The 24,727-nt window shown below is 42.4% G+C and overlaps 1 protein-coding gene and 1 long non-coding RNA gene across 4 annotated transcripts in view; one reads left to right on the forward strand and one right to left on the reverse strand.

The window, feature by feature from the left end:
* MCC (MCC regulator of Wnt signaling pathway) overlaps window positions 1–24,727 on the forward strand; it is a 304,884-nt gene that overhangs the window by 92,778 nt on the left and 187,379 nt on the right. Inside the window, exon 1 of one of the 3 annotated variants that reach the window (XM_083151653.1) lies at window positions 23,591–23,720. The exons of the other annotated variants lie outside the window; for them this stretch is intronic. Within the exon in view, the coding sequence (XP_083007779.1) occupies window positions 23,709–23,720 (12 nt within the window). The 5' untranslated portion in view covers window positions 23,591–23,708. Of the gene's footprint in view, window positions 1–23,590; window positions 23,721–24,727 lie in introns of those variants that run through there. 3 annotated transcript variants of the gene reach the window in all.
* Window positions 1–24,727, reverse strand: part of LOC146015333 (uncharacterized) — a 77,476-nt gene that overhangs the window by 31,747 nt on the left and 21,002 nt on the right. Inside the window, exon 2 of the long non-coding RNA XR_014448262.1 lies at window positions 18,924–19,057. This is a non-coding gene — a long non-coding RNA (uncharacterized LOC146015333). The remainder of the gene's footprint in view (window positions 1–18,923; window positions 19,058–24,727) is intronic.

Raw genomic sequence — 24,727 nt, forward strand, 5'->3', positions numbered from 1 at the left:
CGAGCCATGATGCCTTGAAGAACATCCGTCATGGAAGCCTGTGCTTCACCCGATTCCATCGGGTCAGTGCAAACTGTCACGGCAGAAGGGCTGGATGGAGTCGTGTGGTGCACAGAAGCTGGAGACGGACCAGGGCGAGTAGGATTGAAACGTGCAGGTTTAATAACTGATTTCATAAATAATAAGTTCACTTAAATACTTCTTTAAGTGGCAAAAGAATAAATCAATAAGTCCAGCACAATATACTGCCAGTGGTAATTCTGGAACCAGTCTTTAGGTGAGCCAGAGTACATAGAAGAAGATGCAGGAAGAGGTTGATTTGGTGAGGGAAGAAATGGATCCGGAAGACTGGAAGAGGATGGAATGGATGGATGATGAAGAAAGGGAATTCTGGAACAAGCAGGGACCAGCACTAGATAGCGCTTGCAGCATTGGTGTCAGGAGAAAACCTTCCTTGGATAAGGTGCAGGGAGCAAGGCACCAGAGTCAGGAGAGAGAGAACCAGGATCCAGGAGTCAGCTCGGAGTTGTGAACGACTCAGAAGACTCATTGCACTGACACGGATCAGCCTGGGCAGCTCCACTAAATCCCCAGGGAGTGGCTGCCATTGGCTGTCCGTGCAGGATGAGGAGGAACTCTCTACTCTGGCCCAATCCGCTACCTGCCCTTACTCAAGATGGCGCCGCCGGCCTCCCGGCGCCGCAATCGTCAAGGACGCTGCTACCTGATGCTCCGTCGCTGCCGCCTCTACCCAGCGCTGCCCCCACCTGCCCGCCTCAGAGTGGAGCCTGCACACGCTAGCCGGCGGCGGGCGCGGACGGGTGAGTACTGTACCCGCCGCGCTCCGTCGCGGCTGCGTGTGACACAATGTGTATGGGCCTTTATACTACATGGTAAGTATCCCTTATCCAAAATACTGGGGACCGGGATCAATTTGGATAACGGATTATTGAATTTATGTTATATAAACACATGAAGTACACACACATTTAATTTAATTGTGCATGAAATAAGGTTTTAAAACATGAAACAAAGTTTGTGTATTACTGTATAGCAGACACTGAGGGCGGTATGTACCAAGAAACTATGGTACGTCCCGCCACACATCGCAATTCTACTAATCGCATATGTACTACACATGTGTACCTCCCTGCACCCGGAAGAGGTGCAGGAGGTCACTGGTCCGGGCAACACAACAGGAGGCTTCCCGGACACAGGAGAGGGTATAATGCATATGAAAATGCTGTAACAACCCAGATAACAGGGGTTTTATCACAATTTCAGTTAAGTACATTCCGCCCTGAATTTGAATGCCCAGCAGTAATTTTCATGCACATATTTAGTGCCAGTTACAGATGTACCCAGTAGGTTTTTAGCAACAAGGAGTACATTTTGGAGACTGATTTTCGGAATAATTTGGATAAGGGATAATCAACTTTATTGTATGGTCCTCCACAGTAACAGGTTTACTGTACAGCTATACAGCCAGAATCACAATCTGTTGTTTATGTAAAGTGACCTTCGTATGATGAGAACGGTTTGATAAAAGTCTGTTTGTTTCTTCTGCGTCTCTGCAAACAGCCTTTGGGACAGGGATTTGTATTGCTCATTTTTCTACTTTTAATTACCCTGACAAATTGCATACAATTAACTAGATGGGACACAGTTAATAAGTAGGGATTATTTACCATTACATGGGTTATAAAATAGAACAATTTGTATTCGGCACTCTAAAAATATAAGTATGCTCCATGTGAGCAGACACATTGCGAATGAATGCGCTCTAATTGCCACAGCTCTCCAACTATAATGAGAACCGGTTGTTAAGCAGAGATGTTAAAGAAGAGTTCTGCACACAATCTGCTGTTAGATGCTGTTTACTATGTGAACCGAAAATAAAGTCTTTAGGTTAAGTGAAATGCTCAAACTGTTGAGTCCATAATGCAGTACTGACATAATGTTAATGTTGTGAATGTCAAGCATGAGGATGTCCATAGCGGACACTGACTGTAACCTTTAAAACTGTCCACATATAAGTTGTCACGCTTCTCTTGTCAGCCATTGTGTGTGGAAAAAATGGAGTACTCCCCAATTATCAACAATATTTCCAAGACCCTACAGCAAGCACATACTCCCCCTAAACCAGTGGTTCCCAAACTTTCTTTAGTCAAGGCACCCTAGAATATCAGCATTTGTTCAAGGGACCCCTAGACAAAAAGTTTCTTATGGATAAATAAAGAAATAAAGGTAATTGTGCTTAACTGTCAACCTTAGGTTCCGTTATGTGGTGAGCAACATTCCTGTGGTTCTAATTGTTCATACCTTTTATGATTGGCAGCCACCAGCACTGGTTTTGCCTATCACTTTGAGCATAAATAATTTGTTATTTTGGTCATGAACCCCCAGCCCGAGGCACCCTTGCAAGCATCCCAAGGCACCCCAGGGTGCCTAGGCACACAGTTTGGGAACCACTGCCCTAAACCTTATTTACAAACACACACTTACCAAGAGTGACACTGGAGTGATGTCGAGGAGAGCTGAGTAGAGGTTATAGTAGGGCATGTGAATGCTTAGTAGGGTAGTAGTAGGCACACAGGGCCGATAAGAGAAGGTGGCAGTAGTAGGGACACATGATAATATTGTGAAGTAGAGGCACACACATGACAGATGTATGGGGAAATAGTATGGACCTGACATAGCAAGCTATGAAGTGTTTATAGTTGCAACACATAACTAACTGAGTATAAACTCGTAGCAGTGGCACACATGACAGATTGATGAGGATAGCAATAGTAGGACCTGTGAAGGGAACAAGTACTAGCAGCTGGGTGATGGCCGTGGAAGTAAAGATTCAGGGCAGCTGGCTCAGGGTAGCAGTAGACGTAGGGGCACAGTTGACAGCTGAGGATGGGTGATAGCATGGACGCACAGGATGACACAGGGGAAATACTGAGATCATACCAGATACATTGTCCTCCACCTAGCTGACACAGTGAATGGTACACCCCCCTAGGTCTATAGAAAACTATGCTCGGCTCAGGACATTCTCTTTCAAAACCCATTATTATTCTCGGAGACTGTAGTGGTCCTATAGGGCGACTGACGCCTGAGGGGCCAATATTGTTTCTCTAAATGTTGTGGTGGCACATGTCTAGATACACCACAGCGTCACCAGGCAGGGACTAGTCGGCTCAAATCATCTGTTGATAGTTTGGTCTGAGGAGATGTTTCTCAGTACAGTCCAGGGTGCCACCAAAATTAGCCCAACTTTCCACCGGTGATTGGTGACCTCTGACCTAGCAGATTGTGCAGTTGTTGAAGAGTAGGGAGAACGGATTGGTACTTGTGTAGTTTCACTTCCGGGTGTACGCTCGCCACCAAATATGTCCAAAAAAGTAACTTAACTCCATGCCAACATGGATAGTTCATACCTCCACTATCCATGTTGGCATGGAGTTGATTTTAAATAGCGTGGCGAGCGTAGCGAGCCACTGAGCCGGCAGCATGGGCGAGCGAAGCGAGCCCCGCAAGGGGACTCAGAGGGATGCAGTTTAAATCCCGGCGGTCGGGATCCCGGCGTTCAGAATCCCGACGCTGGAATCCCGACCGCCGAAATCCCGACACTTTCTCCCTCCGTGGGTGTCCACGACACCCCTGGAGGGAGAATAAATTAGCGTGCCGAGCGTAGCGTGGGGAGCGCAGCGAGCCCGCAAGGGGGGGGCGATCCACGTCCCCCCTTGTCGAGATTTCGTCCGTCGGGATTTTGAACGCCGGGATCCCGACCGCCGGGATTTCATACTGAATCCGACTCAGACGCACGCTGGCGCCGTGAAACTACACAAGTACCAACGGATTTAATATAAATGCCACCTCAGTGTTTGTATGTTTTGGGTGGGGTTATTTTTTGAGTGTAGTTTTGCACAGATCGGTCTTATACACTTAATTGTTTCCATCTCATTTTTCGGTTAACAAATGCTGGTTGAAAACAATAACTGAAATATGTGATGGCTTTTTGCCACACACAGTGTAGCTCCAACTGATTCCTTGAAACAGAATTCCTGATTACCATACAAATAACATTCTATATTTCATCTATATTTTGTTTTATTTATTTTAATTTCTCTTGAGAACATCTCTTTAGAAAGCAATCTTTTTTTGGGAGAAATGTTCTTGTGATTATTAAATGCCTTTCATTTAAAGTGGTGCTCTGATAATGATGATTAAGGTGCATGGTACATCCTGATTGCCTGAGACTTGGATACCAGGATTGATATTGATATGTAATGCTAGGCAAGTGTATTTTTAACTAAATGGTTTAAGGCTATTTACTCAATTCCTCTAACATTTTTGCAATTTTTTATTTGTTCATGTGATGTTTTAACACATTAATGGCCGATGCCATTGTTCTGCAATAATTTGCAACTGCGCAAAAAATTAATGTGCATGCACAAAGATGTTGTTGCAAACGGGACACTCTGTATTTTAAATTCAAATATTATGGACTTTTTGGGGTTGTCACAGCCAGTGGTGGATTTCTCAAGTGCCTAGGGGTGACACTTTCTTCGGGGCGGCACAGCATGCCCCTTTGCATTAAAGCCCTGCTAGGTCAATGGCCAGATGATTTTTTTTTTTTGTTGTTGGTCATTACACCTTTATTATTTTAATTGGTAACTGGTGTGGGGAGAGGGTGGCCAATGATCAATAACTTTTTTTTTTTAAACTCTTTATTTATAAATTGTCCTCATATTCAATAAACAAAACAAACAAACAAAAAAAAAGAGTGAGAAATTCACTATATATATATATATATATATATATATATATATATATATATATATATATATATATATATATATATATATATATATATATATATCAACGTACAATATTCCTGCTTTAACACACAAAATATCATTATAAGAGCAAAATAATATTACAGGGAGGTATACCCTCCAAAATGCTTATATTGTCTATCAGTCATAGTAAGCCAGCCATCAAATAGAGTACATAAGTTGATATATAAGGCCAGCTCCCTCCATCTTCCAGAGTATCAAGCACTCATGTCCCAGATAGAAAAAAAGAGAAAGAAAAAAAAAAAAGGGAGGGGAGGGAAGAGGCCGAGTACAGGTGTAAAATTGTAAAATCTAAACCTAAGAGTAATGATCAATAACTTTTAAGCTTACATTTCTGTAACTACCCAGTTAGTTCTATCTCTAGTTCCAATTGTAAAGTGCAACTGAACTTGCTACGCTGTATAAGAAACTGTTAATAAACACATTTGGTGGTGGACAGAGATGACGTTAGTGTTGTTTTTGTAATATGGAAGTCATAACATTAGGAAATCGGTGACTTGATGGGGTGGGGACGACCAATAACGTTGTGCCTATGATCCCTAAATTTGCCGCTGCTGAGAGCTGCGATCCCAGAAGCACAGCTGTAGTCGCAGAGGCCATAGTCAGACTGAGTAACTGCACCTGCCAAGAGTTGACTGTGCGCAATGGTGTCCTCTAAAGAATCACCCGCTGTATTACAGCCTGGAAATACATTGAATATGTAAGGACTGAGACACCTACTTCCAGATGCACACCAGTGCACAAGCAGTAGGCTGATGCCAACATTTGCATATTATTGTAGCTGCGACTCCAAGAAACAGATGTGAAAGCCACCAGCGCAGCATCTACTTCTGAATCAGTCCCTGATTGTGAAGCTACTCCAAACTGATAATGAAACAAACTTTCCACCAATAGCTCTTATACTCCTTTCACACCAAAAATCCCGGATCTGACCGGCATTTGGAACAAGAATCCAAGCTGGGTCTGATCCGGGATTTACCCCATTTACACTGCAGTGCCTACCTGCAGTGTAGACGGAGGCGGCGCTTGGAGGTGACATAATCTCCAAGCGCTGGGACCGTGGTCATCCCCGCTGGGACCGCTGATCGCCATGCTGGGGGCAGCCCAGCACCAAGGTAAGCTGCTGGGCTGCCCCCGTGCAACCCCCAGCCATCGTCCACGAGGTGAATGGATGCCGCACATAGGCATCCATTCACCTCCTCTGCTGCAGCTGCTACTGTCTGCAGAGTATAGCAGATACTGGCCCTGACAGATCGGTCGGCACACATCGTTGACACATTGCTGTGTGCTGAGCGATCTTGCTAAATGTTCTAAGTGATCTAGCATCACTCAGAACGCTCAGCAAATCTCCCCATGTGTTGGCCCCTTAAGGGTATTAGAAGCGAAGAGACTGCAGGAAATCAGGTATTTGTTTGGAAACGGAATGTTTAGAAACCCAGCATCTGTTTTGATGATAACCCCCCTGAGCTTGTACTCAAAGCATTCTCTGTCTCCAGTGTTTTAGGGCCTGTGCTCAGGAAGTTAGAAATCATACTATGCTTTGTGTCCTTTCTGTACTATCCCCCGAGATAACCAGCAGATGTTCTAATGACCTGTGTATTTTGTCCAGTCACACATTGGAAAGCACACTTTTTTGCCGTGCACAGTGGTTCTGTTTTTGTTGACCTTTTTTATAGATAGTCTTTACCGTCATATTGTAAGTCCCACAAACCTGTGATTTGACCAATAAACCCGTTACACACAAAATCATGTTCGATTGGTGTGTAGAGTTAATGTTCATAAAGTCACCTTGCCCTTCTTCTATGGCAGTGAGTGCAGAATGATCGATAACCAGCACTGAAGCGTTCCCATCAATCACAGGGGCTGGTTCATAGAACCATCAACGTGTAAAGTTTAACTGAGATTACTGTATTGTAAAACTGTAAACTCTCTGCATAATGACATGTGTAGGCTGCCTGTTTATGATGTAGCCTGTAGAGGCACCATAAATCTTATTTTATTTCTACCCTCTTACCTAATTGTTTGCTGTTAAATCCAGTCACCCTTTCTCCACTGCAAAATGTTTCCATCTTGAGTTCTGCATTTGATTATTCTGTGCTTCCCATCCTCAGTCCTCAAGGTACACTAAAGGTGCCCACACTCGGGTAGATATCTGATCCAATCCAATATCTATCCAATTTCCCTTGAAACCCAGAACATCCCCGATCATGACAACACACAGAACTGCTGAGCCAACGATTAGAAGGTTTACTCTTTGTGGCCATGATCAGGGGTGTTCGGGCTCCCCCAAAGGACCCCTCTGTCACCCCTCCATAGCACCCCTGCCGCTGGCAGATAGAAAGAGAGGATGGCGGCAGGCAGGAGATTTCAAAACCCCTATTCATTTGAGGAGATGCCGGTGCCTAGGCATGGCCACATCGTTCATCATGCCTACACATGGAGCGATGTGGCCATGATCCTGCAGAATGGGGTGTCCATCTTTCCGGCTGCTTATTTGATCAGCAGACTCGCTGAACAATTCGTGGGCACCTGCAATGGGTAGTCATCATGCCCACACATGGTAAGTTTTTAAACGATCGGAAACGGCAATATCATTTAAAAATGTTAGTGTGTAGGCACCTTAACAATGAGCACAAAAGGTTACATGAAAATAACTGAGGTATTAAGCCACCTGTGTTCAAGTATGGCTGTCCTTAAAACATGGTTGAGAAACCCTGTTCTAGATGTTCTATAACATTTGTAGCAAGTGTTATACTACCATGTGTTAAGTCGACATGAGCGGGTTCCGGTAAGTATTCTGTTCCTTACTCTAATTTATATCCCGAGCCCTCCCCGTAGTGCCTATTATCTAATTTCCACGCAGCCTAACCCTATTCTTCCTGGCCGCATCTATCCATAAAACCTGGAATATGAGAATGTTGACATTGTGAATGCGACTATATTTTGAGGGTGTTGACATGGTGCCTGTTGATAGATTGGAACATATCTACATTATGAATGACAAAATGGTAATGGTTGATTATGCAACTGAGAAAAATTGTTCAGAGTGTTAGTTTATTCAATTTGAAGTAATCGTGCAGTTGTTTGCTTACAGTTCTATGAGAAACATTGACAGGGATTGTTACATTACATTCCAGAATCTGTTTGGACCCTGCTTGAGATAGTGTACAGCGCTTGTGTGACTGGTTAGAAAAGATTATTGCTGGAGGGTATCTGGGACTCTTGACAGATTGTACATGCTGGAGGAGGGTGTGTGTGATTGGTGGATGCACCAGGTGATACCAAACTGAGGGCTGATGCCAGAATAGAGGAGGTTCCCCTTCTGGCGCAATGGCCAAGCTCACAGCATGGTAAAAATGGGGCATAACACAAAGAAACATTACTAAATTGATATATTAGAGTGTGTGACTTTGTGAACATTAGCCCATGTCCTTTTCACAAACACATACGCCTTTGGCGCACTCAAGAAGACCTCATTACGGGTGGGGGTAAACCTTTTATTGCCTGCGAGTTGCAGGTACCCCAAAAATTTTGGCGACCTACACGCTATATTGAAAGCATCATTAATTTAAAGTCAAAACCTACATGAGGTATTTTAGTTTCCAGGAAGAAAGGACGCTACATTGAAGCTTGTGTTTTTCTTGCCTGCGTTGCTGGTCTTTTCAAGACCATTTTATCCCACATAATTTCCAGTATTTTGTTACCTTTTGACTAAACCGTTCTCTATTGTTAACAGAGATAAGCTGTAAAGGTGACTTTTTCTCTGTGTCATGTAGAAGCTGTTGTTGACCCTTAAAACATCTAAAAGCTTTGAAATGCTAAAAGCAATTTAAGATACTTGGGGAGATGTAAAAACGGTTTGTGTTCTGTAATCTGTTTCATTATATTCACACTTATAGGAAAACCTGCATTACAGCTGCAAAGCGTTCTTGGTGTTTTGAATGGTGATTTTATAAAGATTGTGCTGTAAACAATTGCTGTTAATAATTATTTATGTGTTGCTTTCAATTCCTTTTGGGAGAATATTTCATGGAACATTTTCATTATGGGGATACAAGTTTTTATCTTTGTTTTCATTACATACTGGACTGTAGGATCGTTGAAGATCATAGCAGATGACTGCACTGTAGCTAACATGGAAAAAAAAGGGGAAAAAGCAGCGCTTGGTTTTGACCATTTACACCATGTATAAACAAGCGGTACTATCTACATAATAATTGGTATTTTATTAAAAAGCATTAATAATTAATATATAACAAGAAAAATGAATACTGTTGTCAGCATTAAGTCTGAAATGAGCAGCACATTGGCATGGGGGGATGGCACAATATATCTGGCGTAATCGTTCCTCAGTTATTGGCAAATATTGTAACAAAACGTCTTTAAACTAAAATAGTATATATCTCACTGATGGAGGATCTAGTATACGGCAATTAGAGTGTGAGTCCTCTCGATTTTGCGGACATGGTGTTTACCGCTGGAGTCTTCACAAGTGACAATCCTGGTGTCCTCTCCAAAGGTTTTGCAGCAGGGTGTAGATGGATTAGCCGCTGGAGTGATACATTTTACCGGGATGCCAAGGCTTCCTCAATAGAATACCACTGTTGGTTACACAATTAGATTGCCAAGTTCGTCTGGGGTTGATGAATAAGTGCTAGTAATGTGCTAGAGCCCCCTCACCGACACGTTTCGCTTGTTCAATGCGGCTTTTTCAAGGTGACAAGCAGTAGTGAATGGACAGGTATATATACCTGAGATAATTAGCAATAAGACTTAGGTGTGTAGTAGGCAGTCCCGCACTTTAATTAAACACAACCAAATAACACATTTTAAAATACAATTAGTATAGAAGGCAGACCTATTATGGTTTTTATTAATATACTATCAAAACAATCATTAGAATTTAAGATACATGCATTTTTCTATACCTACTATTTCAAATGCCAGTGTCCATACCAGGAAATCCGGCATTATGAATGCATAGAACATGGCGATGGTATGTGTGTACTGTTTCAGATATCAGCTGCCCAGTGTGTATGGACCTTAAATGTTTGAAGAGTCCTATGTTTGAGTGCTAGCCTAGTCTATATTTGGTAATGCTTAGCTGTATTCAACTGTATGTAACAACAATAATTAATTAAATATTTTCACCAAGTTTGTTTAAATTTGAAAAAACTCATACTGCCTATATTTTTCATTTATTTAGTAAAAAACCCAAAACCATTATTCCAGGAGTAAAACAAAGTTTGTATCTACTTGTAAGGTAGAACTGTGTGAGCGATTGTCTGTAACCGGGGCACGGAGCATAGGGTCGACTTGATCAAAAGGATGTCAAGAGTCATTCACAGTTTTAGGTGTCAGTTAGTAGATTTGAACACTTGGAGCCCCAGTTAGTGTACCGCATAACCTCCCATGCATTGCTTCGGTCACCATGCTTCAGGCCGTTCCCAAGCATAGTCCATATGGAAGGTAAAGTCTTAATAAGATATGAAAAATTAAACAAACTGTAAAAAATGCAAGTCGTCCCAATGTCCGAATCCCGTTTCATGGCTCATTCCTTCTTTCTCCCATGCATGCAACCTAAACTTTGCAAAGGAAAACACAGCATCAAACATATTTGTGGTCTCGTGCAATTAAGGTAGAAGATCTCATCTGCTCAGCTCTTCACATAAGGATTTCATAATGGTTATATTAAAATAGGATCTTTACCACAACTTTAATAAGTAAACCCAGATTTTCCATATAAAAAACACATGCGAGCTCTCTGTTGAATGGCTGTTCCACATTGAGACTTTCCCTGCAATGATTTTGTTGATCGTGACATGTTCATGATGAGGGCAGAATATCTTTGTTCTCCTCCAGCGACGGTCTGTCTTGTTTTTAATAACCACTTAATCTAGGTTGTGTGGCGGTCTTTAATCAATGAAAATATATCACATAATGCAGTCATTGCTTTAGTAATCCTGCTCTTTCCCATATGGGGCACTCCATGCCCCATTACAGTGGTGTGGCATTGGGCTTGTTTTTCAGCTACAGAAGTGTTATTTGAACTCTGAAGAAACTGTGTGTAATCTCTGGATTAGTGCTCCCATATATTTTGTGTCCACACAAGCACTGTGTACAGATGGAGCCCTCCTCATTTAGCCCTGCAATAGGATTACTCTGCTAATCCCCTACTGTATTGTTCTATGTATTGTATTGCTGCTGAGAACAATAGGATAGCCATGGTGAGCCATGACCTAAGGAACAAATTTGAGAGGGGCTCCAACTGTATCTTTCACTGCTGAGCAAGAGGCAGAGAAGCAGCAGCATTGACAGCTTACTTGCCTACTCTCCCGGAGTGGCTAGGAGGCTTCCAGCAATTGGGTACCCCAGCCCCCCAGAAAAGCTAGCAAATTTCCCCAACATCTCCATGGACAACCGCCAGCCCCCCTTCTTCGGCCACTTCCTTCAGAGCACAAATGGGTGGACTGAGGGGATCCCAATCGCACGTTTATTGCTGAATCATGTCCTTGTAGCCCTTGCCTCCAACTCTGGAGTGCCTGGTTTTTATGGAGCGGTATAGGGGATGGAGCCACAATGGCGTTTTCATGCAGCCACGCCTAACCCCCCTAGTTGACTCATTTCAGCGCGTCAGCGTGTATGGGTGACAGGCTGTCTTCTGACTGATGTATTCTCTACCTACCTGATCCGCATGCACAAACAAGGGAGCGGGTCAATAACGAGGGCGCAGCATAGCCGTCATTCACCTCTGCCGGCATTGTCACTCACCTCTGCCGGCATCAGCAACTGTTTATGCATTTGCGTATGTCGGCACCACGCCGAGTCTCCACTGCTACCAGTATTGGTGGCAACGTGGATCGCCTAGTGTGTGTATGCAACTTCAGTGTGAATACTTGATCCTTCACTTCTTCCACTTTATCAGCACTTTCTAATCTGACAGTACAGTAAATAGTAGGTTTGCCTCTCACCTAGTATTGCTTGTGAAGCATGACAATTCCCTGTAATGACTGAGCGGCCTATTGCTGTTCGTTGTAAGGCTCACACATTTTCTATAATATTGCTCACTTGGGGTCTGTAAATCCCAAATGCATTCTCTGTTTGTTATAAACCACAAGCGACTAAACATCTAGAAGTATGGAGTTGACTATAAATTCTGTTTCTACACTTACCAATCCGCAGTAAAATATGAGAATCTAAAAATCTTACAATTAAAATTAACATGTTCATTTTTATCTGTGTAATTTGTAAACCTCTTCTATAGTGATTGTTACAACTATTAATTGGCAGAACAACTTACTGTATTTTGTCCAATTAAGCCGTGGGGGTGTTTGTATGTGTTTTTTAAAGGGAAATCCTCACATGCTGGGTTTGAAACAGAACATAAAAAAAATGTGATTTGCATCCCACCCTGAATAACACCAATTGTATGTATGTATGTATGTATGTATGTATGCATTTAATTGTGTGTAATATATATATATATATATATATATATATATATATATATATATATACCTACAGAAGTGTAACTGAATGATGTTTGTGTGTGCGCGCGTATATATAAATAACGTCCAACGTGATCTGGCCCTCCGTGTATAGCAGTTCCTGTGCCGGGTGCCCGCACAAACCTACAGTATGTTCAGATGATTGTATAGGGGACGTGCAGCACTCCAGGCGGCTTAAATAAATACTTTCATATATATATATATATATATATATATATATATATATATATATATATATATATATATATATATATATATATGTGTGTGTTGCTAAATCTTGACGTCTGCTGACTGTTTATTTTGCAGTCATCTGTTTTTACATGACTGATAGAACACAAACAGGAGGGTCTGTGTATCCCATGGCCCGCTACAGTTCATCTTTAAATAGTAGATGCTATTTTGAAACTGAGTGATGTATTGTATCATTTGGTGAGGAGGAAAGACGCTCAGGCCAACACTGTAAACAGGATACATAGCTTCTAACTCTTTGCATAAAATATTAAGTACATGAAAAGTCCATTCAGAATAGTTTTAAGTAAGGCTCTGTGGTGTAACTTTGTGGGTAACCTGTTAGGATGCAGCACAGTCCGCCTCTTTCCTACATTAACTCATTTAAAAAAAAGTGCTATAAATACACCACTATAGCATGTGTTAGGCGGTCTGTGGTGGGACTCTGGTAACATGGCTACTTTCCTGGGGAAGGGCCACACATGCATGCTATTATGCAATGCAATTCGCAGTCACATTAATTGGATAGTCTACTTAAAGCTGGTGCATTACAACTTACATTATACTTAAGGGGTTAATCCGATATGATTGCTGCTAATTTGCAGGGCCCAGCCAGAGTGAAATCCTGCCCTGTGCAGCCCTGCGATTAGTTGCTAATCCATTCGCAACCGCTCACCATTAAATTATTTTAGCAGTGTGTGCAGTCTGTGCGGAACCCAGGACTTAGTGCGATGAAAACAGGCTGTTGGAGGCTGCAGTTGATATCACAAACCCTCCCGGAAAACGCCTGGGCACACCTGTGTTTTATCTGATGCTCCCAGTAATCGTTGGGTTCATGTCAATTCACTTGCTCACGGCTAGCGATTAAAAAAAGATGCTGAATTTTATTGCAGGGTGGCCTCGCACATGCGTACTGTGAGACTTACGCATTCGCAGTCATTTGATAGTCGCCTGGCCTGCGAATTTGCAGCCTTTGGATCAGGCCTGAACAACCCGCAAATGAACAATATCCTGCTCCTTGGAGCAGTTCTATTGTGTTTTACACTGCTCTGGCCCAAAACCAGAGCTGTATGACCTTATTATAACTGCCTGGAACCCATGAAAACCACTAAATGCCGAGTTTCTGCCATTGTTGTGCCTGGTCAGGCCTTTACTGCAGCTGACTTCGGTTAAAATGTATGCTAGGTCAGGTGATTGGATTGGCCATTGCAGAATATTCCACTTCTTTTGCAGCATATTTTGGGAAATTGGCGTAAGGGCTTGTTATCTCTCTGATGGATTTTGTTTGTTTTTGCACCCTAATGATGGTCTGGTTTACTTGCTATTGGGTGCTCCTTTTACCACAAGTTGTAGCCATAGCAACAGCTTCCAATTGCCAATGCCACACTTAAATCAACTGCAGACCCTTTTCCTGCATAATTGTTGAAGACATGACAAAAGAATAGCCCAGACCTGTCCAGGAGTCTTTCGGTCCCTTGAAAATGAGGGGATTACATAATAAACAGCTATAATTCCTAAACCAGTTTTGATGTGAACACCCCCAAATAAAAGCTGATAGTCTGGTAAACCCATAGTCATTATATAACTGTAACTTAAATATGTTTTTAAATGACGTATATTGTGTCCCTGTCCAAATGTGTATAGACCTGACTATTCATTGCATGGGGACGGGATAGCAAAATCAGGCTGTGTACTTCCTATTGGATAGGGAGGGGGGGGGGGGGGTTGATTGCTGTACAGTAGTTTCCTAATATGATAGCTCTATTCTTTGTGGTATAAGGGGTGGTGCACCCTTTTCCAATGATATTAATTTATAATTACTTCCTGTGCCTAACCTAAACAAATAATTGGATACTTTTTTTGTATTACAAATGCTGCCCACATTCAATATATCACATGCGGTTCCATTCCACATTGCGGGATCCGATGGTTCCTTGCAGCAGTGACCATCTCTGGCTCGGATCCGATGCATAAGGGACATCGGATAGGAATCAGAGGTTAAACACATGCGATTTTAAGCCCTTTTTTAACAGTTTACTCGGAATTGGATGACTAGAGCCAAAACCGCACAAGTGGATGGATCCCTTTACACAGCCTGACTCCTGCACTTCTGATGATATTGGGCTTAACAAACATAAAAGACATAGGGTGGGATTCTCTAAAATCTGCAGCCCAGTATCGCCGGCCACCGCATTTCTAATGACCGCATATTCTCTAAAATATGCGGTCATTAACGCAAGGGACAGCTCTTGCGGTAAGAGCTGTCCCTTGCGATGCGGCGCCGTTGCTGGACTTCCGGGTCTATGACCCGGGAGTCCGTCTGCGCAGACTGACGCGCCGGCCGCAGGGCATGCTGGGAGGGATCCGTGACGGATCCCTCACACACCGCTGCGGTAAGAAGCCCATAGGCTTCTGCAGGGAACCGCCAGCTTTTGCTGGCGATTCCCTCCGCAGCGGTGACACTGCGGAGGGACATTAGAGAATACAGAAATGCGGTAAAAACCCCGATAACGGGGTTTTTACCGCATTTCTGTAATAGAGAATCTCGCCCACAATACCAGAAGATAATAAAAGTTGTGGGACAGCACAGTGATCTAGGGCAGTGGTTCCCAACCTTTTTTCTCTCCCGTACCTCTTGATTAGGCTTTTCAGTGAAGAGTACCCCCTCCTCTCAATTTGAAATATAGACAGTACTTACGAGTGGAGAGGAAGTGAGCCTATACTAAGGAGTAACGGACAGGAATCGTGCCCTTCCATGTCTGGTCGCTCTCCAGGGTTCCCACTAACACCTGTAGAATTAATGCCACTGCTTCCTCCACCTGTATCAGCACAGGGCAGATGATTGCTGATGTCTGGGGGCAGCATGGGAAGCTCCCCGTGGATTGCTAGTCAGGCAAAAGCACCAGGAGACTCTGATGATGCTGAAGACAGAACCGTAAGTGACAAAACATGGTTCTTCTCCATGGCAATGGCTCTTCTTCTGCCATCAAAATACTTTTTTTGGTACTCTTTACCTAGCACGGCGCCCATCGCGGTCATCGCGGGCATTGAATGCACTAAAAAATCGGGTGCGACGCGACTGACGCGATGCCCGCGATTTCCCATAGGGAACAATGTTAAATTTCTCAATTGACCCGATTTTACTGTTCAATGCCTCAATTGACACGATTTTTCCATAGGAAACAATGTTAAATGGCCCACAGAGGCCAAATAGCCACCCTGAAGTGTGAACTGGCCCTCACAATTGTTAACGCCACCCCACGATCAACGTGAACCCGAAGCGTGGCGAGGGGCGGCGGTACGCGTCCTACGACCTTTTCATACCCCCACTATGCACGTCGGCGTGGAGTTGAGAATAGAATAGTGTGGCGAGCCACCGAGCCAGAAGCGTGGCGAGCGGACGCGGATACCTGTGAAGCCCGCGAAGGGACGCGTTTACCTGTGAAGGTATCCGCGTCCCCTCGCGGGGCACGCTGCGCTCGCCACGCTTCGGGCTCGGTGGCTCGCTACACTATTCTATTCTCAACTCCACGCCGACGTGGATAGTGGGGGTATGAAAAGGTCGTAGGACGCGTACCACCGCCCCTCGCGGGCTCGCTGCGCTCGCCACGCTTCGGGTTCACGTTGATCGTGGGGTGACGTTACCAATTGTGGGGGCCATTTCACACTTCAGGGTGGCTATTTGGCCTCTGTGGGCCATTTAACATTGTTTCCTATGGAAAAATCGTGTCAATTGAGGCATTGAATAGTAAAATCGGGTCAATTGAGAAATTTAACATTGTTCCCTATGGGAAATCGCGGGCATCTCGTCGGTCGCGTCGCACCCGATTTTTAGTGCATTCAATGGCCGCGATGCCCGCGATTTTTTTACCTGCGATGCCCACGATCAAAATCGTGGGCGCCGTGCTAGGTAAAGAGTACCCTTTTTTTTCATCTTCCGCCATTACCAATATTATTTTGAAGTACCCCCAACTGGTATGCAAAGTACCCCCAGGGGTACTAGTACCCCAGGTTGGGAACCACTGATCTAGGGGAAAAGGCGGATTTAAGCATCAGACTATCCATAGGTACAGTAGTGCCTGTCCGCAATCCACTCCATTTTTGTTATTTGCTTACTAATTGTATTTTGGAGATTGACAAATATATAATACATAGCTCCCCAGCAGCATGGACTGGATCAGCAGCTGCTCTGATGCAGGTGGTGTAGAGGGTGTTCCGCGCCCAGCAGATTGTGAATTGAACAATATACAATAAATAAGCCATTTGTGGTCACATTAATTATTATTGTTAACCAACATTATTATTTTAATATCTAAAGTAGTTAGTTCTCGATTCTCATTAGTACTTTAATCTTCTCCAACAAGTATGTAGGCCTCACAATTGTACAGCATTTGTCTAATGGATTGGAATAGTACTGTGTGTATCTCTAAAGCATTCTTCCCTGGAGGACTCTATATTAAGTTATTCCAGTGATTAAGTCATAGGGAAAAAACTGTCTAAAAGTATTTAATGCGCTAGGGAATGTGATTAAATAGATGTGCAGATAAAACACAACTCTTTCACTGGAAGGGCGGGGTGTGTGTGTGTGTGTGTGTATAAAACCATATTTTCTAACCCTGTGTTAGAAATCTGTATCAACTATGCTTTAATGCTTTCTAACATTAATAATGTTATAAGTTGTGATTTGATTTATTTAGCATCTTTCAATAAAACCACATTTGTACAGTTAATAATTCCAATTATATCTAAATATGTGTAGATAGATACGTATATATTAATACATACAAAGTACACTTAGCGATAGATGAAATAAAATAAAAGATAATGTTAAGCATTAGTCCTACTTATTACTCATTATAACTTAATAAATCTGAATAGTAATACAAAATGGAAAAATACAAAAGCACTTTTTGTGCATTAGTGTTGGGCATGCCATTGGCATTAAGCATTTTATAAAAAAACAAAACACTTTTTTTTAGTATAAAAGGCTTTTTTTCTTTTAAAGAAGTCCCAGCGCTGTGCCTGTAACATCATTATCTTTTAACTATTTGGTTTAACCCATTATTTCAACCATGGTTTAAACCAAGGATGTTAAAACCAGCCAACCCAGTGCAAAACAAATTTATTCTGCAATGAAAACATTACATGTGTGAACTTTTCAAGGCATGTTGGTCTTTTCATCAGGGCATGTATTAAGTTTGGGGTTTTTGCACCTTACTCCATGACCAGAATTGCAAAGTTCCATAAAAGATTCATATACAGTATACTGTATGTGTTTGTGTGTGCGTCTGTTTGTCTGTCTGTCTGTCTGTCTGTCTATACAGATGTGTAGTGTTCATTCTAGCACCCACCATTTTTGAAAACCCATGCAGTTCCTTTTCCCTGCCTTGGGTGTCGCTGTCTGCTGTGGTGTTTCCAGCACAGGTCTGGTTTGCATATCAGTGCTGATATACAGACCACACTGTGCTAGAAGCCCAACAGCAGACAGCGACACCCAAGGCAGGGAAGAGGAACTGCATGGGTTTTCAAATATGGTGGGTGCTAGAATGAACACTAGATGTGCCCATAGACAACTTTACAGAAATTGTGACAAATAGCACTGTTTGACATACCACAGATTTTTCTATTGTTACTTCAAATATTCTTCTTAATTTGCTAATTCCTTTAAGATGTCAAATGAGAATTCCAAGTAATTAGTATACCTACATTTATTATAAAATTTCAAAATTTTGGAAAATTACTCACCTAAGTCCAACCATGTGTCTTGTGCCATATGGTGTAAAAAGTATAGTTCTATGATGACACATCCGTGTATGTGTGCGTCCGTGATGCATATCTTTACTAAGCACAGACAAGTTATCAACAGTTTTTTCTCATTATTGATTTGCTGGGAGTATTGTTATATTGAGAAACTTGGATGCTCCACATCTGTTCATAAATGCAAATGTGTGCAAAAATAAAGTTTTTACTCTACACACGGTGAGATTACCTTGCTATTCCACTTAAGATTCGAGTGCTATGCAATCTTTGCAATCTCTGTACTTTTTACATACAATCAATACAATCTACATTAGATTTGCACTATATAGTCATTGCTGCCCTGTCTATCTGGGTTTCGATTTGTGCTGTCACGGGAGAGCACATCGGAATTGCAAGGTAAAAAACCTGTGAGATCTGCATGAGATTTTGACTTTATAGTCAAAATCTAATGTCAAATCTCACCGTGTGTACACAGCATTAGAAAAGTTGTTTCCATTTGTCTTCTAAAACTGGACCTGAAGACATTGTTTATTTATTTCTTCCTATTTTGTAATAGTGGAATAGGTTTGCTTACTTTGTGCAGCTCGTATTAAGCAGTTGCCACTGTACAGCTAATGGGTTTGTGTGCAGAAGACCAGGTTACTGTCCAGCTCTCTTCATCACAGATGCCCAGTAAATGACTTTGTTCCCTAGCGTCCTTGGCGCCACCTGTAATTGATTAATTGATTTGTTATAAAGCATGCAGTAGAAGGGAACAGAAAACCTCAATATTGCTGTCAGAGCTTTCAGCAAGCATCGTTAATGCCACAAGATTAATGTTGCCAAACTGTGTTCATGTCACCAAGTATCTGTATGATTCAGCCACCGTGGAATTGATAATCCACAGCAGAGGGTACTGGCTGATGGCTGTTAAGCCTAGGATGATATTCATAGGTTTTTCAGTGTTTAAATATCAATTGTTGTACCCTTCTCCCTAGCAACAGCCAAGTGCGTCATTCCTCTGGGATCCCGTAGAGTGAAGATAGAGTAGACGGGGTTAGTCCTAAAGTAAAAAATACAAAATAAAAAGGTCTAGATCAGAGATGGCTAACTTTGACACTCCAACTGATGTGTAGAACTGCACATCCCAGCATGCCCTGCTACAGTTTTGCTATTTAGCCATGCTAAAACTTTTCATGTGCCAACCATTTATATGCCGACCTTCTGCTTGTGTCTACCTTTTGTAAGTCGGCCTTGTGCATGTTGACCGTTTGATGATAAACTATTGACTATCTAGATCAGTGGTTCCCAAACTGTGTGCCGTGGCTCCCTGGGGTGCCTCGGGACATTTACAGGGGTGCCACGGGTTGGTGGTCCAGGATCGATTCAAATTATTTCTGGTGAATTATTTATTGGGCGAAACCGCTGCTGGTGGCTGCCATTCATAAATATGTATACAATCAGAAGCAAACCCTGCCCTTTCCCACATAACTGAACCTAAGAAGCACATATAAACACAATCTACTGTACTTCATTTTATATATATATATTTTTGGGGCCTAGGGGTGCAGTGGAAAATTTGTGATACTCTAGGGTGCCATGATTCGAAAAAGATTGGAAACTCCAGATCTAGGTGTATTGTACACCCTTTAACCCGGAACCTCATTTAGGTGGAAAAAACTGTAGCAGCGGGCATTTCTGGCTGAAGAGGTTTAGGTGCACATAACATATTATCAGTTGGCCTTGACATATGTGGTCAACTAATACCCCTTTTACACCGCCGCAAAGACCCGGGTCAGCGGCGGTGTAAATGGGTCAAGCCGTGTCCCATTACACGGTTGAATACGGCTAAGACCTGGGTAGAGGGCAGTGTAAACGGGTATGCCGGGTCAATCCGTTTACATCAATGGGGGGAATCCCAACTTGCGTACCGCAACGTCCGCAGGTTGGGGGGGGGGCACACACAGCCTCTGCTGCTGTCTGCTGTACTCTGCAGACAGCAGCGGAGGCAGGGAGGAGGTGAATGGATGCCTGTATGCGGCATCCATTCACCTCCCGGATGAGGACTGGGGGTGTATGGGGGCTGGGGGCAGCCCAGCAGCTTACCTTGGTGCTGGGGTTGCCCCCAGCATGACAATCCGGGGTCCGGCGCAGCGTTCGGCTGTCCCGGCGCTTGGAGATGATGTCATCTCCAAGCACCGTAGGAACCGCTTCTGCCCCGGGGGGGGGGGGGGTGCAGGTGGGGCAGCCGCCGGTGTTAAAGGGACCACCGGGTTGCCACGGGTTGGTGGTCCAGGACCGATTCAAATTATTCCTGGTGAATTATTTATTTGACACTTACAGGGGTGCCAAAAACCAGATGCGACTCTGCGTTTTGGTGTAAAAGGAGTATTAGAGAGAGGTTCCTTTATTCATTGCTCGGGCCAAGGGTCAGGATTCCCTGAGTATGAGCAGCCTACGTTTGTGACATAACTTGTACTATAAGTGATTATATGTCACCAGATCCTTGTGCTTCATCCAGAATACATAGATGCCATGATGGCTCTCCAAATTAATTGAAACTTCTGTAAATTGACATAAGTAACATGAGCTTCTTACAATTACCTAGGCCTAGTAGTGCATGTGATAAACTCATTGTAACCAGAGCACTGCCATGATAACTAATGATATTGCAGGAATTACTAGTGTCAGCAGAACCCATTTGCACTAAAATACGTTCAGTCAGGCCGTTGTCAGAAAATGCTGTTAGTGGAGCCGGCTTGTTGCAGAGAATGTTATGTTCAGACTGTAGATAGAACAAATTTTTTTTTTCATTTATCTGGTATATATGTATTTTATTTATTTATTAACAGTTTCTTATATAGCGCACAATATTTAAACAGTCAAATCTCTAAATCAGCCTAAGGGTCAATTGGACTCGATGAAACCATTTGATGCACTTACTACAGTAAATAGATTTAACCTCTGCCAACACTCCACGGTCAGATAGGTTTTTAGCTGCATCCACGGGCCAATTTACAGTCTTATCTGTGGCCAGATTTTGTTTGCATTTGCCAGCAGACCTATTCATAATCAATTCAGTATCATTTCTATTGGGTATAGGATGAAATAAGCACCACAGACATGTTACTGGGTCAGTCCTTTATTGTAGCTTTTGGTATTTCCAGCAGTAAAATATCATTATCAGCTAGCACTGGTGAGATGCAGCTCCGGTACACAAAGGGGAGTGTGTGCAGACTGGTAGCAGAATTAGACTCCGGCCCTACCTACAAAAGGAAGATACCATCTGACCGTAGCCTAATTTGATTAAACTCGCAGAATGTCTGTGTTCTGGTATTGTTTGTGGCGGTCACTTACTCAGGCAAATGTGTTAGCGAACACTTTCTTCCTGTCTGTACATTCCTGTTTGGTGATGAGGAAGAGGGAAATAACTTGGGAAATGCCAGTTATGCAGCTTTGTCCGGAGTCACTATTGTGTTACTGACCTGTCGCTAGATTTGTCTGTAATATACTGTGATGTAACCTCTAGCACTGGTAAATGAATAAATATTTAGGATAGGCAAATTGCACACATTTTTTTTAATTTTTAATTTCTCATATTTAGATGACTCCTTAATATATTTTTGTTTATTTTATTGCTTTGTTATTACATATAGTTAGTTATCATACAGAAGTTTCTCTGGATAAAATTGCATCCACATTCACACTTTCATTATCCAATTAGTTGCGGCAATCTACTAGGTCTACTCTATAAATTGGGGTCTAACCTATTGGCCCTGATGCCGGAGCTGATTTGGTGCCGGCTCTACATTGTGGAAGCAGGCGAAACCATATCCCTGATAACTAAGCGTTTTTCCAGGCTTATCGCACATAGGTCTGCGGCTTTAAGTGGATCATGTGTATTTTTGTGGGAAAACTAACTTTTGAGCTGAAAAAACTGTGTTATAATTGGATAGATAGCCTGATGATTACCATCGGGATAAAATTGCGATATTAGTTTATTTTTGCTAAATATGTAACGCTGCGAATAGGATACCCCCATGTTGGATTCATAGTAATAAAACTATATCTGCTTTGATGTTATATTGGCGTGACATAACTGAGTAGCATTGAAGAATTGTAAAAGAAAAAGCAACTTATATAATGAAAGGATAAAATAAATAAGTCACCTAACGGTCATCAATACATTTACAATGTTCTGATGCAGATTATGTATATTTATATATTTTATTATATAGCCTGGGGCAGCACGGATGGTGTAATGGTTAGCATTACTGCCTCACAGCGCTGAGGTCATGGTTCAATTCCCACCATTGCTCTAACTGTGCGGAGTTTGTATATTCTCCCTGTGCTTGCGTGGGTTTACTCCGGGTACTACGGTTTCCTCCTACAATCCAGAAATATACAGATAGGTTAAATTGGCTTCCAACAAAAATTAACCCTGTGTGTGTGCGTGTACATGTGGTAGGGAATATAGATTGTAAGCTCCACTGGGACAGGGACTGATGGGAATGTTCAACTATTCTCTGTAAAGACCTGCGGAATATGTATGCGCTATATAAGAAACTGTTAATAAATAATATAGCGCACATGTATTTAGCAGAACGTTGCAGACAATATTTAGCAAGTCACTGCCCTAGTAGAGCTTACAATCCGTATTCCCTACCACATGTACACACATTAACATTAGGCTTAGGGCCAATTTACCTCCCCGGTATGTTTTTGGTTTGTGGGAGGAAACTGGAGTACCTGAAGGAAACCCACACATGCATGGAGAGAATATACAAACTCCAACATGACCTCAGTACTGTGAGGCCTTATTGCTAACCATTACACACTGTGTATGTCTGATACTATTTCAGCATATGTAACGTACCATAGACTGAAAGAGGATATTGATGGTGAGATGACTTTCCTTTTTAGTTTACATTGTCTGAGTGTTTACAGCAAACAATGTTTCTATTCCCCTTAGCTGCTGTCATCATTGTACTAGGTATGGAAAGAAGAAGATGACTCAGATGCACTAATTTCCCAGAGCAGATCACCCTCACGTAGTATATAGCAGGCTCTGACATTATACAAATCCTTTGCTCATTATGCAGAACTGTAGCTTTGCTCGCCTTGTACACGGTTACACTGCAATTGTAAGATTTCTGGGTGGGACTTCTCAGGTTTCCTTTTAGGAAGTTGGCTGCAGGGTGGCTCAGTGTGTAAATCTGATTGCTTCCTACAACTTCTCCCAGACTCAGTGTTTGTGTTGAGGGAGCTGCGTGTGAGGAAAATCCCGCCTGCTGCATTATTCATTACAAGTCTGTGCAATATTAGGAGGACTCGGTGCTCAGGGGAGATTTTCCTGATTTAGGAAAGTATTCAGACCTACATGAAGCCCAGGGTAAGTGCACAACTAGTATAGTATGAGGCTGGAATCTCATGTTCGGGAACTGATTGCCTGAAATGATTGTCTGTGACTGGTAATTTTATCATTCCTGACTAATAAAGGTAATGCAATGAAGAGGGAACGATTATTCGGTCATATTTACAGGTATTGATTTTAGGATTGGTGCAACTCACCACCACCACCACCGTCGCAGGCGCCGCTATCTGAAGCAACTGGGCACATTATACCATATGTTTTTAATATTGTTGCATATGAGTAAATTATGTGCATTTTTGAAATATTATATTTGAGTGCCAAGTGAATTTGTCTAAATAAGTGTGAAAATTGCCTTGCAAATGTTTGTTTTCATCATAATGACCTGAAATGTTAACCTTTTTATATAGGAAATATAATCTTTTTTTAAATAACATTTTTTTATTTGAATTTATATAACAAGTGTGAGCAAGGCTGGCATTTTTAGCGGATACTTTGAACTTCTCTCACAGAGATGGCACTCAAAGGGTTAAAGTGTGATTATTCTGGTTGTTAATGAAATGCAAATCCTTTATTTCCACAGCAAATAAAAAATAGCAGGTCGCCCATCAGAATCCGCTTTATTGGCCAGGTATACTTGCGTATACTAGGAATTTGTTTTCGGTTTGCTGTGCAGCAGCTATCCCTGGGTTGCAATAGAAAGAGAATTTAAGCGTAGAGCTTCCTAATGTATATAATGAGCCCATCTTTTATTATAAGATGTATATGAGATACATAGGGTTTTATTTATGTAGAATGAAGTTCCGTTTCATTTGGGATGCCGCTATGGGCAACCAATCAGAATCTACGTATTTATTTAGCGCCTTCTAGAAGATAATAGATAGCATCTGGTTGGTTGCTCAAAGCAACATCCCACCTGAAATAGAACTCCCATAAACCCCATAAAGTTCAGGTAAAATATATTGGTGTCCTTTTTGCTGTGTACTAAATGTTTCCACTGTGTCTGTGTGCTGTACATAGAAGGGCAG

This window comes from Crinia signifera, chromosome 1 (genome assembly GCF_055691185.1).
Source record: "Crinia signifera chromosome 1, ASM5569118v1, whole genome shotgun sequence".
Taxonomy (NCBI): Eukaryota; Metazoa; Chordata; class Amphibia; order Anura; family Myobatrachidae; genus Crinia; species Crinia signifera.